The sequence below is a fragment of the Lichenostomus cassidix genome, chromosome 6 (genome assembly GCF_008360975.1).
Source record: "Lichenostomus cassidix isolate B80296 chromosome 6, HeHo_3.0, whole genome shotgun sequence".
NCBI lineage: Eukaryota > Metazoa > Chordata > Aves > Passeriformes > Meliphagidae > Lichenostomus > Lichenostomus cassidix.
The window spans coordinates 18952475-18967129 of NC_139487.1; the positions used below are offsets into that span (position 1 = coordinate 18952475).

General features: G+C 40.4%; 1 protein-coding gene across 7 annotated transcripts in view; it reads right to left on the reverse strand.

Moving 5' to 3' along the window:
• GBF1 (golgi brefeldin A resistant guanine nucleotide exchange factor 1) overlaps window positions 1–14655 on the reverse strand; it is a 104953-nt gene that overhangs the window by 33983 nt on the left and 56315 nt on the right. For all 7 annotated transcript variants that reach the window (XM_085065403.1, XM_085065402.1, XM_085065401.1 and 4 more), the window contains 5 exons: window positions 9202–9333; window positions 4049–4167; window positions 3319–3427; window positions 2899–2959; window positions 1207–1261 (listed from right to left, as the gene is read on the reverse strand). In XM_085065403.1, coding sequence (XP_084921529.1) covers window positions 1207–1261; window positions 2899–2959; window positions 3319–3427; window positions 4049–4138 — 315 coding nt within the window. In that variant the 5' untranslated portion in view covers window positions 4139–4167; window positions 9202–9333. The remainder of the gene's footprint in view (window positions 1–1206; window positions 1262–2898; window positions 2960–3318; window positions 3428–4048; window positions 4168–9201; window positions 9334–14655) is intronic.

Sequence of the window (14655 nt, forward strand, 5' to 3'; positions counted from 1 at the left end):
GACACAGCCTGATACCTGCTGTGTATTAGCCTGATCTCTTCTAGCTTTCCATAGGCCAGCCTACCATCATCACAAATCCTGTGACTTTTCTCCCACAGCAAGAAAAACATGCAGTCATTAGTTTACTATACAAGAAGTAAAGCCCTAAGCTTTATTAGGTTTCAGATTCCTACAACCAAGCATTCAGTCTCTCAAAACACTGCTATACTGGCTCTGAAATGTCTGTCTACCCCATGCTGTCCCTTTTCTCAACTCATGAAAATAAAAAGAGAGTGGAAATTATAAAGGGTATATTCAGCATTAACTTGAAAGGTGGTTATTTCTTCTCTCGCACTTTTTCCCCATCCTGTGGCTCTCAACAGCAGAATCTTTTACCTTTATTGACATTCTTCACATGGAAGATAAAGAATATAGAAGCATACATGGAGTTCCTCAAGAGGACCTCCCTCCACCTAAGAAATTACTACATTAATAATCATATAAGGTCACATCATGGTATTTGAAATACTGAATCCAGCTCTAAAAACCTCACTGTATTGCTCAAAATGGTGGCATTGAACAAATCTGGAACTTCCACCCTCAGACAACTGTGCATTTAGGGAAAGGGAGATAAAAGACAGGTCTATGTTGATTTGGCTGCTAATAGAGATGGCATTGACCATGTGAACTAAGATTTTCACTTCAGAATGTTGTCCCATTTATAAGCCACCAAAGCTTTTTTCTACAAAAGCCAATTTCATAATGCTTTCATGCTGTTTCACCAGCCTCAAAAAGTTTCCTTTCTACACAGGAGGAATGGGAAAAAAATATCCCAAGAGCTCAGTATTAGACTGAATGAATTAGTGAATGAAGAATGGTGAGAAAGAAGCTGGAGAAAGAGCAAAAGATAACAAATAACCAGACAATGTCACCATCAGGTCCCAGAACTTGCTGGGGTTTTCCTAGCCCACAGCAGCTGATGGCTGTTCCCAGAATCCAGACTGTCTCACTTAGGCAGCAGTATCATTAACAAGACTTGCTACTGGACTGTGTGGACTTAATCCCACAGAATTAATGAAGCTATGTCCGTTTATGCGGTTAAACATGCTCTTTCAGTGAACTAGGCACTTGTAGGAACGAAGAAATACAAGTGTGAAAACAAAGAAAATAGAGATGAGCGCAAGCCCAAGACAGGAGCAGAACAGTTAACACAGTGCTGAGTCTTACCTTCTTCATGTTCGTTCCCATGTAGCTTTTAGGCTCTTCTTTAAACTGAGGCAACCTGAAATACAAAGAGCAAGCCAAATTACATAAGCTTGTATGGGTTAACAAGAAAGGGAAAGAAACAAGATAGTCTTTCCAGTCATGCTGCAGATACTAGGAAACCCAAAGTAGGTTTTCTTCACAAAGAGAGACTCTCCTAATTTCTTTTCCTGCCAAAATCTGCCAAGGGAAAAAACCCACACAAGTATAGATGAGAGGCGCTTTTCATGCTAGTACTACTAATGACTGCTTTTCTATATTGATTTTCCTGCCATGTAAAAACCATTTGTTTTCTTTCAGTGTATGTTTCCAGCAGTTGACTAAATACATTTGATCAAAACATGTTCCTCTGATGCTGCTAAAAACAGCTGCTGAGCCAGTGTCATCCACACCAGGACTCTTGCAGTGTACATGTTATTACTAGTCATGGCAATTCTTCTCTTTGAATTTGTAGTAACCCCAGTAGGTATCCTGTGTTCTGCATCATATAAGCACAGTTGTAGTGCACAGCAGAGGTACATTTAAGCTGAATGTTTTGAGATAAGCTGTTCCCATCTCTGAATGAGGTAGACTGCTCCCACCTGTCATTTGGTAAAATGATAATGTACACATCTCTACTACTCCACACTCCCTGCTCTCCTTTCTGTTCCTTTACTACAATTCTGTTTTTATTTGATGAGGGTATAGAAGCCTTGGAGCACAGTTTTGGCTGTTTCTTTTTCTGGAAAGCAAGATGGCTAAACCACCCTGGCAATCGCTGCCTTTGCCTTGCATCTCTATCCCAATGTCCACAGGCACAGATGGTGCTGGTGTCACCAAGCCTTATCAAGGAGGACAGAGAAGAGGATTACATGGCAAGTAATGAAAAAGCACCAAGTGCATTTGGAGAAAATGTGGTCTCTCCTCTTTGAAGAGACTGATTCTGACTTTGCCCCACATTCATGCAGTGCACATGATGCAGGGCACAAAGAGAAGAAAAAAAACTGAGATCCCATTGGAACTATGTGGCAATGGTAAAAAAATAGGATGCAACTGTGTTTCAGAAGCTTCTCTTTTCTACTAAAAGTATATCTGCACCTGCACATTTCCTTTTTACAATACCCAGAGAAAGTCCTTCACTATTTGGAGAAACAGTTTTGAAGTTAATTAACTTACTTGAGTTTAAAAGAGGTAATCTTATTTACCTGAAGGGTGCTGACAAGGGCAAAACATTTGTCCAAGACACACAATTTCAAGAGTTTAAAATTCTCTTTGATGTGTGAGATCGAAGCTCTCAGCTTGAAATCAACATGTGACTACTCAACACCCCTTTTATTCTCTCTGCTAAAGAGAGCTATATTTTTTAGACCACCTTTTTTTCAGTGAAGTTTGCATTCTCTGTCCTGAAACTGGTTCTCTATCCTAAAGCTCTTTATTACTTGGCTGTCCATCTCTCCTCAAAGGACACCTTAAACCAGGCAACCTTCCCTACCTCTGCCTCCCTGCAGTCTGACAGGGTCAGCCCTAGAGAACAGTGCCAAATCCTTCATCCCCTTCCACCTCTAAATAATGACCATTTTGGATGATTTTTCTGAGGGCCCTTAAGTGGAAGTGTGGAATCTTTCTGTCCTTAGAGGGCCATCTCGGCAATGCTGAGGCAAACACAAGCAGGTTTACCTTGTGAAGAGCAGCTGCACCATGTCGACCAGAGTGTGCTCTGCAGATTTTCTCAATAACTCTGCGAAGACAAAAACAAATAACACAGGTGTCATTACTCAGTGTGATATTATCAAGAGGCTTCTTCAAGCAGACTCCCCTCCGAGTCTTGTTTACAGAGATTACGGCAAATTTATTAAAACCAGGTCCAACCCCATGTTACTGCAAATGGTCACGGCATCACACGGTGGCGCCACACAGCTGGGGAAAAGAGCAGTCCAAACTTGTGCAGCAAGCACTCAACAAATTTTCCATGAAGTTGTAGAAAGACACAATAATATAAAACTCAGCAGCTTTCCATGGATGCATGCTCTACAACAGAACTAGTTAACGCTGAGGAAACCTGATCATTTCTTAAGCCAGAAGTATGAACAAACCTACCGCTGAGCCTCATTTCGAAGCATATGCGGAAACAGGACTGCATGATCTCACACACGGATTCATTGGTGAGGTGGGCTCCCACTGGGGTGAGCAGCAACGTCCTCAACACCTGCAAAGAACAGCACCCATATGTACCACACTGCAACCATACTTGCATGCGCTCCCAAGAGGAGGTTGGTTTCCTCAAGAAAGACTCCCACGATCAGAAAACCTATGAAGGTTTCTCCTGGAGTCATTTCAAACTGAATGCTGTGCTCAAGAAGCCAATTAGGAGACAAGAATGATCTCCTGAACCACTTCTAAAAGAGGCTCGGTATGCTGCACGCTACCTAATATTTAAATTAAGGAACTAGCTATCTGCTCAGAAATACACAGACCAAAGAGGTACACAGTCCATAGGTTTGTCTCTACAAAGAATTTTTCTCAAAAATAAGTCTGAGAGCTCCATATTCTTAATTCACCCCCCCTCAAACACAGACCATGCATAAGGTGGGATTATCAACACTACCACATTATCAAGTCCATAATTTTAAAATAATTTGAGCTTTTAATTATTTTCATTTGGAAAAGCTTTTACCACAGGTATATGAGCCATCTGTTTAAAAATAAAGTCTGTCACTAAGCTCCTGCAGAGTCAAAACATTGCTCCCTCCTTTTCATCTCTATGTAACAGGATATGTTCCACAACAGGCAGCAACCATTATGGTAATTACCATTTCTCTCCACTTACCTGTAGGATTTTCATCAAGACAACCTCATCGCTCGCATGATCTGTGCCCACAAATCGGGCATGAGTGACAGCATCTGCCATGTTCTCCATCCCCTCCGCTGTGCCCTCATGGCTGGGATCTGAGAAACAGAATAAAAACACACATCAGGGAACAGCCACCTACAGCCTACCACCTCTGTGGGGAGACATCTACACGGAGATACTGTGTGGCCTTCAGCTTCCTCAATTTATGTGACTTGCAGTGAGTTGACTCTACAAGATCGAAACTCACCTCCCAGTAACAGAAAAGCTTTATAACTGGGAGTTTTCAGAAAGACTTTATAAAAAATCTACTTATATTTGCAAAAAGATTTAACCTAAAAAAGAAGATAATTACAATTCTGTTGTTACTGGTTCTCTGTGTTTTAGATGTTAACTTCTAAGACTGCGTCCTGCTCCCTACAATACAGCACAATCAGCTGTTAAATGCATTCAGTGCCTCCTTGGGAATAAAGAAAAAACAGCTCTTAAACACAGGGAACCTAAAATTTACTCTCATGAGAAGAAAATGCCAGACAGGTTCCACTAAATTGAGAAGGGAAAATTGTGTCTTGTTCTACATCCCTCTCAAGGAACAAGAGCTGGGAAGGAATGGACCAGTAGCTTTCCCCAGAGAAAACAGCAGACAAACACAATTCCAGTTTAGATACCAGAGTTGCAGGCCTCCCACTTCAATCATTCATCAAGGCTCCTTCTCTCCATTTCAGTCTCTTGCAGCTACAAACAATGGTGCAGTTGAGAGAATGCTTAGGATGAGATTGTTGCTAGTAACTGTATCTCGTGTTACATTACAGTGGTTTCAGAAAAGCTGCCTCTGGCTTTGATTTCATTCTCACTTAAACAATATGGCACTGGGCAAAAATCTCAATTCCCTTCTACCCAAACAGTCATTAGGAAAGAAAAGACACCACGTAAACACTGGTTAATACCTCATTAATTGGCAACGGGGCCTCTTTAACTCCAGCAAGAATGATGCTGACAGAGGAACCAAGCAAGACCTTGTATATTTTGCAGAGAAGTTTTGCAGATTCCCTCTTTGACTCCTGTAATGTTCACACCTAGGAAGGGCTAAGCCCCAGGTATTAAAGAAAGCTGCCCTTATTGTGGTCCAGAGACAACAGCCTCTACCACACTCTTATTCTTAGAGGCTGCAGGATAAGAAATTTCTCACAGTTGCAAAAAACGGAAATGGCATCAGTGTATTGCAGAATCCCATAGATCTGCATAGGAACAGCACTTTGCCATTGCCATCTCTTACTCATCCCTATTAAGAACAGAACTTGCTTGCTTTTGACACTGTACACACACACACAGAGCAATCTTGCATAGTTTAGAGTGACTTCCTCTCCTGTTTGTCAGGAAAACCTCACTGAGCTATCAAGGAGTCTGTTCTAAAACCAATTGGTCACTTTTTACCTAGTTTAGCAGCACCATGCAACCAGACACAAAACTGGTGTCATTAGGTAAGAGGCCTGGCTGAAAAAAGCAGTCCTCTGCATACCTTCAATAATGGCTTATAATCCAGTCAGAAGCTACTATTCTTCTACGAGAGGCAATAAAATTGGTCATAGGTTGGTGTCTCATGCACTCTTTCATGGAGGTAATAGCTTAAATCACCAATGGTGATGCAGGCTCATTCTGAACTGTCTTAATTAAACTAAGCAAAGACCAGTAGTGTTACAAAGCCAGCACCTACATTAGCATTGTTGTTAACCAACCTCAATGACCACGGTGGAAAGCAGCCCAATGGGAATCAAGATGAAAAAGCAACTTGTTGCAGGAAAGCCTCCCACAGCAGATTTACTTCACTGTCACCTTTTTCAGTAGATGTGAGTTACTCTAGGCTTAGGGATATACTTAGTTGTAGTTATGGATAAAAAGTCTGTGTGAAAAGAAAATGCAAGCAAGTTGTGCACATGCTTCTTTAACAGATCCATGAGTGCTGCTTCGCTGTTCTAGCCCCTACCTTCCACACCTCTCTCCCAACACACATCACGCCTGACTACTTCAGTTCTGGCTCCCTGAAACAGCACTACAAAGTCAGGTCCATTTATAAAGCCTCTTGAGTTCAATTAAAAGCACAGATACTTCTACTTTGCAGAAACAAGATACAAGAAAAAAAAAATCTTTGTTCCCTTGTGAGAAAACAATACAGAAAAGATGTGTCTATGCCTGCATAGAATTACTAACAAGAAGTTTGAGTGAGCACAATACCAGTTTGAAAATTGCCATCTACAATGCAAAGATCTAGAGACCCCACCTAGATACACACCTTTCATACAGGGTGCAGTCTTACAACAGGTGGGCAAAAGAACAAACAGAAATGAGAAAATCCAGGTTCTGAGCCATTGAGGGAATTCAGGAAAGCCAGAAGCCTGCTCAGTAACACCTTTATTGGAACTAAAATAAATCACCAAGGACACAGAAAAGGTAGAGAGGAGAACAAGCTTTGAATGCCTTTAACAGCAAGCCCTCTCACTGAAGGCTGAGCAACAGCTACTTACTTACAGATACACAGTTTTCAGGAATATCAAGGAAAGCTAATTTTAGAAATGGAGCCAGAAGAGGCTATGGACAATAAAAAGAGCACATACCTTTTCTGAGGGAAATACAGAAAAAACCCAGTTCTGAAATTTAGCCACTAGTCTTCCTACAACTAAGGTTTGAGCTCATCAAGTAGGCTGACAGCTCGCTAGCTACTGCAAAACTGCTGAGCAACGAAATAACTAATCTGAGGGATAAAAATCAATGGGAGTTTAGTATTGCCACACAGTTTTCTAGTACTTTAAAAGTTATTGTGTAATTTATCAACTAAAACTCTTGTAGATGAAGTACTTAGAGCAGAGGATAATCACTGTGAGGCTAACTATTCCTGCTAAAACACACACATGGTGGATATCAAGTAATTTTATTTAACTGAGCTATGATTGAACATTATACCATTAGTAATTTTGCAATTCAAACTCCTAGAGATTAGAAGTCCTAAAGCCTACTCAAGAATTATTATTTTCTAACTGATTTTAAAACATACCCCTCAGCAATACTGGCCTAAAAAGGAGACAGATAACCACCTTCTGACATGTGACAGAATAAAAAAACAATGAGGCTGCACAAGGATTAGCAATTAAATACTTTGGAAATGGGAAAAGAAAGCCATTTTAAACAAAGATATTTATCAGAGGACGTTGGCCCTTTCACTGCACTCTGGTTTTCGACCCAGTGTGTACAGCAAAAACCAGCTACTCACAGAACAGACAGAACTGATGTCACTTTTTTTAAAGTGCTGGGTTCACCTGTCATTATGCAGCCCCAAAATACACTATGGATAACTGCCACACTGCAATTTCCCTACGATGGTCATGCCAGCTTCCTTCTCTCTTGTTCTGCATACATTGAAAGAGATTTGTACATTAAGAAGAGTTTTCAGCATTTCCTTTGTTTAGGCAAACGTAGGAAGACTTTAGATTACCTTTAGCCTCATATTACAAAAAGAAATTATAATACCAAAAAGCTTTCATTTAACAATGCAACCTAGCCAGATGTTCAGTCAGCACCACTAATCCCAGCCTAACTGGTATCTGGAGCAGCACAAAGGACAAGGCTGCTCTGAATGTCACCTGAAGCAACAACGAAGGTCTTGGATTGCAGGTTATGCCCCAGAAAAAAAAAGCCAAGCAGAGAGTCTTCCACAGTCTACTACAAAGACACACAATCACCAACAGTTACAGGGATGCACTCTTACTGGAGTGACCCAATTTATATTCCAAACACCAAGTAGCTAGAGAAAGGCTACAAATTCTTAACCCCATTTTTTCCTGTTTCTGCCTCAAATCAAGCATTTGTAGTCAGTTGCCTGTGCAGACATTTGCCTGGACATGTGATAGAGATCATAAAAGCCCAGAAGAGTCGATCTCCCACTGTAATGCTGTAAGTCATATATTTTGCATTACTGCTTAATCCTTCAGAGGGACACGTTTTACAGGCTTAGTTTTTAAGATTTCTTTGTTGTCCTAGGAACTTATGATAATATGGCATCATTCTAGTTATATTTTTGCCACTTAATTATATCAAATGCTACCCACTAACTGAAGTCTCCATACACTAGATTTTCATCCAACTTTTAAATTTTTTTCTGCAAGTCTCCATTTTTGCTCATTTTAGTTTTGCGTCTTTCCACAAAAGTGATTTGCACTGACATAAAGCCCTTTCTTTCTCTAACTGACTTCATGCTAACTCCAAAGAACTAAGTATTTAAAACAACAGTACCAAAAATTCAAAGTGCTCCCTTACAATGTAAAGGAGAAAAGAGAACTGAGAAATCTGAAGTCAGGGAGAAGGAAGACTGGTAAAATGATTTTCTTTAAGTGAGACTACATATGAGCAAACACAGATAACATGCTTTATAATTCATACAGGTATGATCAGAAAGTACTAACAACTTAGACAGAAAAATCAAGCCTCACTAACAATGGGATGACACATCGATGGCACACAGAAAGCCAGCTAATGAGCTAAAAGCCAGCTGAGCCATGGGAACTGGCCACAGGCACATTATTGGTCTTTCACAGATACAAAGGAGAATGTGCAAACTTGAAAGTTTGGGCAACAGCAAAACTGTCTCTGCCATGACTATTGTGGAAAGTGAAGAGTGAAGTGAAGGTACACCACTGGACAAGGTCAGGGATTAGGCAAAAAGTCATCCTCACTCTAGAGCAGAAATACTAAGTCCACAAAAAGTAAATCCTACTGTGGGCCTATATGTCACATCACTGTAATCCGAGCTGGTATTCTTCCCTCCCTGGCCCTTTTGCTCAGAGGGCATTAAAAAGTGGCTGTGACCAGCACAGTCCTGCAGCAGGCCCTAAGCACACCCAGCACTCAGGGCAGAGCAGAGGCTTTGGCTCCCTCTCCAGACACTGCTGTAGCACCATGAAAGATCAGCCAGTAAGATATTAAGAAAAGGCAGATGCCGATTTCCCCAGTGTTGATGACAATTTTCTTATTTCCCCTATCTCCACATTAAAACTGCAAGCATGTATCCTAGCCAAAGACACAGCTCACAGAGATGCATTTGGCTGGCATTTTGGTAAATCCCAGGAAGTCACACAACATACCTATTAGTGCATATGAGAGGAACTTATTCACAGAGGTGAGTGCCAATCCAGTTATGGGACCTGTAGTGTCTTCAGAACGGATTACTTCCAGAAAAGGCCGAAGAAAGACATTGGGTTCAATTTCAGATAGCTCTGTAAAATAAAAAGAATTTTTAAAAGAGAATTAGTCTTGATTCATTAGGATTCATTTCTACAGCAAGTTCCACCTCAGAGAGAAAGAATCCTGCTCTAGGTTAGTTTCAGAAGGCTGGTGGGAAGGTCAGGGTTGCTTTTACACACACACACACACACACACACACACACACACACACACAGAGGTATATGTATGTATTTTGAAGGCAATGGCTTTACAATGGCTTGTAAAGTTCACTTTCTTACAATCTTCAAAACAGCTTTCTGGAGCCTTCTAAAATCTGATAGTAGGAACACTGTAAATGCCACAGAGGCCACCACTGCCTAAATTTATGCTTTAACTCATTGGCAGATTTAGACACATTTTCCTATTACTCTTGGAATTTTGTCATCCCATTAAATATAAAGACCCTGTCGCACCTTCTGCCACCACTGTAACATCCTACTACAGGCAAAGCCTCATGCTAATCACATGCAGAGTACAAATGTACAACCAGGTTCATTGGATCCCTTGCAGCTCTTTGCCTAAATACAAATTGCATTTCTGCAACACAAAATGTTTGCTCGGTAAAGACAGGAAATTCCCACAAGATAACCTAATTTAAAAACTCTTCTGTCTCGCTTTCAGAATACCTGCTTTGGCCAGCAAGGATCCCCTCTAAAGCTTCACTACAAGGCAGCAAATGCACTGAGCTGTTGAGCTGGAGAAAAAACAACTAACAAGCTTCCTGAACTTTCGAAGATGATCAAGGGACGCTTTGGGAATGAAAAACAAACACAGAAGAGAATAACCAGAACTAGGGAAATTGACAAAAAAACAACAACAAAAAAACCAACCAAACAAAAAACTCAAACCAAAATAAAAACCAAACCCAACCAAATAAAACACAAGGAAACAAGATAAGAGGAGCCCTGAGGAGGATCTAGGAGTAAAAGCATTAAAAAGCAGGTGAAGGCAACCACAACACAGACAGTACACAGGCACAGAAGAATGCATTAAAAGAGACTTGAATAATTCTGAGACTAGAAATATTTAAGTACAACACTTGGCTCAATTTGCTAAAATCTACTTTTTATTCCTAATAAAAGTTAACAAGTCTAATGGCTAATAGTGTCACAAGATCACTGGCATTTATACCCTTGATAATCAACCACTGCACTTATCTGTCATATGTGCTTCTTTGAAGCAGGAAGAAAAAAAGACTGCAATTCCTGAGTCCTTAGACGAGCTGCTGTCTTTCTATCTACCAACATTCAATTATTTTGCTGAGGGAAAAAACCCAAATCCCTTATTCTGAGATGAGTGAAATTCCATTTTATCATAGTTCCTATTAAGAAGCCTTAAGTATCAAAGCAAAAAGTCTATCAGAAAGTACGTTAACTGTGTCAAATTATGGCAAGGAAGCAAAGGAGGAAAAACAATGCAGGGGCTTTTGTTTTAAAAGTTAAGAGCACAGAGAAGAACATCAAAGTGCCGTTAACTAAAGCAAAATTACAATTAAAAAGGGACTTTGGGAATCATTACAGCATCTCTTACATTTCAGCCACCAGTTCAAATAAGGCCAACACCACCAACTTGTGAGAGGTTAAAAGGAACATGATGATTCAATCTTTTTGGCTTAAGAACAACTCCCCCAATTTGTCAGATAATATCCTGGTGTGACATTACAATTGTGTCACCTCTCAATAGCACATGGAAATGCAGATGATCATAAGACATGCTTTTATTGATGCTTATTTAAGTGTGCTCTATAGAACACTTGTCTGGTTACAAGCACTTGAACAGTATTAAATATAGTAAGACTACTACAGATCAAAACTCAAATTCTTCTTTCCCAAAACTGATCCTTTTTATAGACCAGACCATAATCCTGTCAATTCCTCCAGCCTCCTTCAAACCAGTGAGTCCCAGGGTGAAAAAGCTGCACCTTGCTTTGTAAGAAAAATGGGACTGCAGCAGATGTACATCGCTGCATGTGTAAAATGAGACAATGAAGACAACACTTGCTAGAGGAGGATATATAGGCAATCACACTCTCCATTAATACATTTTTTGGGTCAACAAATAGATACTTTATTTACAAGAATAGGGGGAGTTTCAGATCTCTCCTTTAAATTAGAATTGTGAATATTGATGTACTTAAAGAACAGATTCCCTTGCAGTCTAACTGAAATTTGCAACTTACACGAAGATCAGAAAACAGTCATAATAAGGATTTAACTTAGGCACATATTGTTCTACACAGCAACTTCGGCCAGCTTCCCTGATATTCAGAGATTCCAGCCTTTATGGTAACAAAGCACTTTCCATTAACCTTGCTGAAACTGACGGTTTATGCTGTAAAACTGTTTAGACTGGGTAGCTGGTGTTGTGGAATTAAAAAAAAAAAAAATTAAAATATGCTAGACAAGAAGAGAATATTTTTAGTGCAGGACTCAACCACTAAAAGATCTTAGTGAAACACCAATCACACTTTTCATTGCTTGCACCTGAGGCGCATTCACTTGATCACTACAATGAGCTCCTCTTATCAGAAGCATTTGCAGGCATTGAGGACTTACAAGGCTCACCAGCTCCCTTTTCAAGGCAGAACTTAATTTTGGTACTTGTCCTTTGCTTCAGTGAGAAGTTTGGGAGGACAGAAAAACACGCTTACTGTAGCTATTCTTGCTGCATCCTGTCTTGAAACAGATTACTTTCATGGGCTGAAGAAGGTTCAGCATCTGAAAGTGGCACTAAAACTACATGGAAGTTTTTAACTCAGTGGCAATTCTGCAAACAAGCCAGTAAATCAAACATATATCCTCTTTTAACTCAATCCTGTTGAGCTCAGTGTAGTTCAGAAGCTCTTTCCTTAACAGGTTTTCTTAGCCTTGTACACCAAACGTGGCAGAGTCCAGAACAAACCTGCCAGCCCTTTTGGATCAATAGCTACAACTGCAAGGTGCACTCCACACCAGCTTTTCCACCACAGCTCAAGTTTGATCTAGAGCACAGAACAGTAGGAAATGAACAGTATTCTCTTCACAATACTTTAGTAAGGTGGGACCATAGTCTTCAGAGGGAATTGTTCTGCCCAACAAGTTAACACTTCACAAAAGAGACACGACAGGAAGTCTTGCCATGACCTAGCTGTAAAAGCAATACTGTGCTCTCCTGAAAATATCTAGGAACCTCAGAAAATGCAGCAAAATCAATTATTACATTAATGATTCCTTGTGATAAAACGAAGGCTGTATAAGGTACACACTAAATGTTTAGACGTACATACTCAATGTTCATAACAGTCAAACCCCCCGCCAAAAAAAAGCCAAAAACAAACAAACAAACAAACAAAAAAAAAAAACCACAAAAAAACCCAAACAAAAACAAACAAACAAAAAAAACCACCCTCTGAATTTTCGACTGGTTCTTGTTCTGCCAGATTCATGTTCAGGCATTATTAAGTGAGGAAACTATAACCACTGAGAGAATTGAGAATTGCCAATACAGATGTTCCTCCAAGTATATTTTCTAGCAAGAGACATTTCTCAGTGTTTTAACTAAAAAACACAGGATGGTTCTTTGCTTAGGTAACCAGTTTCAACTCTGGGGAAAAAACCCAACCAAACAAAAAACCCCAAAACCCACCAAACCTGCAAGCATGACTTCAGCCAAGGGTATAACAAGAGGAAAAACGGAATAATATCCACAAAGAGAACAAAATTTCACAAGGGACTCCTTCAAGCAGCCTTCCTTTGAAACTTACTCAAAGCCAGGGAAAATTTTTGTTAAAACATGATATAGTCTTAAATGAAGAGCCTGGTCTGCTTTGGACCAGCTGGAAAACACTTCCCACTCTTTTCACACAGGTCCCTTCAATGAAATTTCAGAGAAGCAAGCAGAGACCACCATCAACACTGAGAAATGCTCAGCTAGCCCAAAGAAGTGCATGGAAATTGAGAAGGGAAAAAGTATTTCAAGTAATGTATCAGAAAGCCAACTCTTCAGGCTGGCAATTTTAATGAGGACAGAATCCCTTTGAGACCACAGTGCTTTCCTTCATTCTTCCTATGGATTATTTGCACTTAGACACACATGTCTATAAAGATATTTAAACAACTAATTCATGTTTAAGCACCTAACTCCCATTTCAGCAATCCCATCCAGCCATTCTGGCACTTCAGCAAACAAACTGCATCAGACCTCTGGCGTCCCCTTTCTCCTGAAGTACAGGAGAAGGTCCCCCTCGGAAGAGTTTTCTTATTATTAGCACACTGTTGGCACATTCCTGATCTAAAACGCTCACATAAGCTGCTTTCTCTGGCAGTTCAACTCTTCACTCCTGAATGACTCTTATCAGGATCGGCTATGCGTTCCGAATCAGAGTAAATGAACAAGAAAAAATTGTTTATGACAAGTTATTTCAACATCATTTGTCCTGAGGACAGGCAACTGCAACCCAAACCACATGACCTGGACTCCTCTTATGCAGCAGCTGTTGGCCTTTGACGCCCAGCCTTCAGAAAGGCTGTCTCAGTTGTATCCCACACACCTCTGCAGTGCCGATGAGTTCAGACAAGAGCAATGCTTCGAGTATTCGCTATTATGTTCCCTGCTTATAACCTGAACTGTACAAGGAACAGGCATTCTCTTTTAAGGTGAGAAAAAGACAAAGATAACACTGTAACAGAGCAGAAATCCAGCTCTTCCGGACTCTTGCCTTCGGGCTCAATGAGTTTATGCCACAGAAAATTGAGGTAGCAAGTGCTTCCTGAGTCATCCTCAAAACCACTTTCTGCAAACACTGCCATTCTGGCCTTCATGATGTGCACTTTATTCTCAGCTCACCCAACAAACACCAAAACATTTTGGCTTTTCACCTACAGGGTGAGAAGCCCCTGCAGTCTGGATCAGCAAGTTAGATTAAGTATGTCACAAGGAAAAGGGACAACATTGTACTTGCCTTTTAAAACCATCAAGTACAGAGCGGTCACACTTTTCAGATTCTCACAAACATTTTAACTGGTGGAATAGGTACTGGCTTAATCTCAGCCTGCTCAAAATGCAGGATTGCAGGGAAAGGGGAAATTCTTTTGAGTTACTCCTGTGACTGTCTGCTGTGTAATTTACAGGCTAACAAATTTAACAAACAGAACTATAATAACTTCTTCCTCTAAAAATTTGCACAGCTTGCTTTACCTAGAGTCCCTAAGTAACAGGCACAGAACAGTATATGCATTCTGGTTCTATGTGCCCTGGCAAAACTGCAACTACAACGGCTCTTCATCTGATGAACAAAGGAGGAGCATGTTTTTCACCACTCCAAAAACAAATCCTCC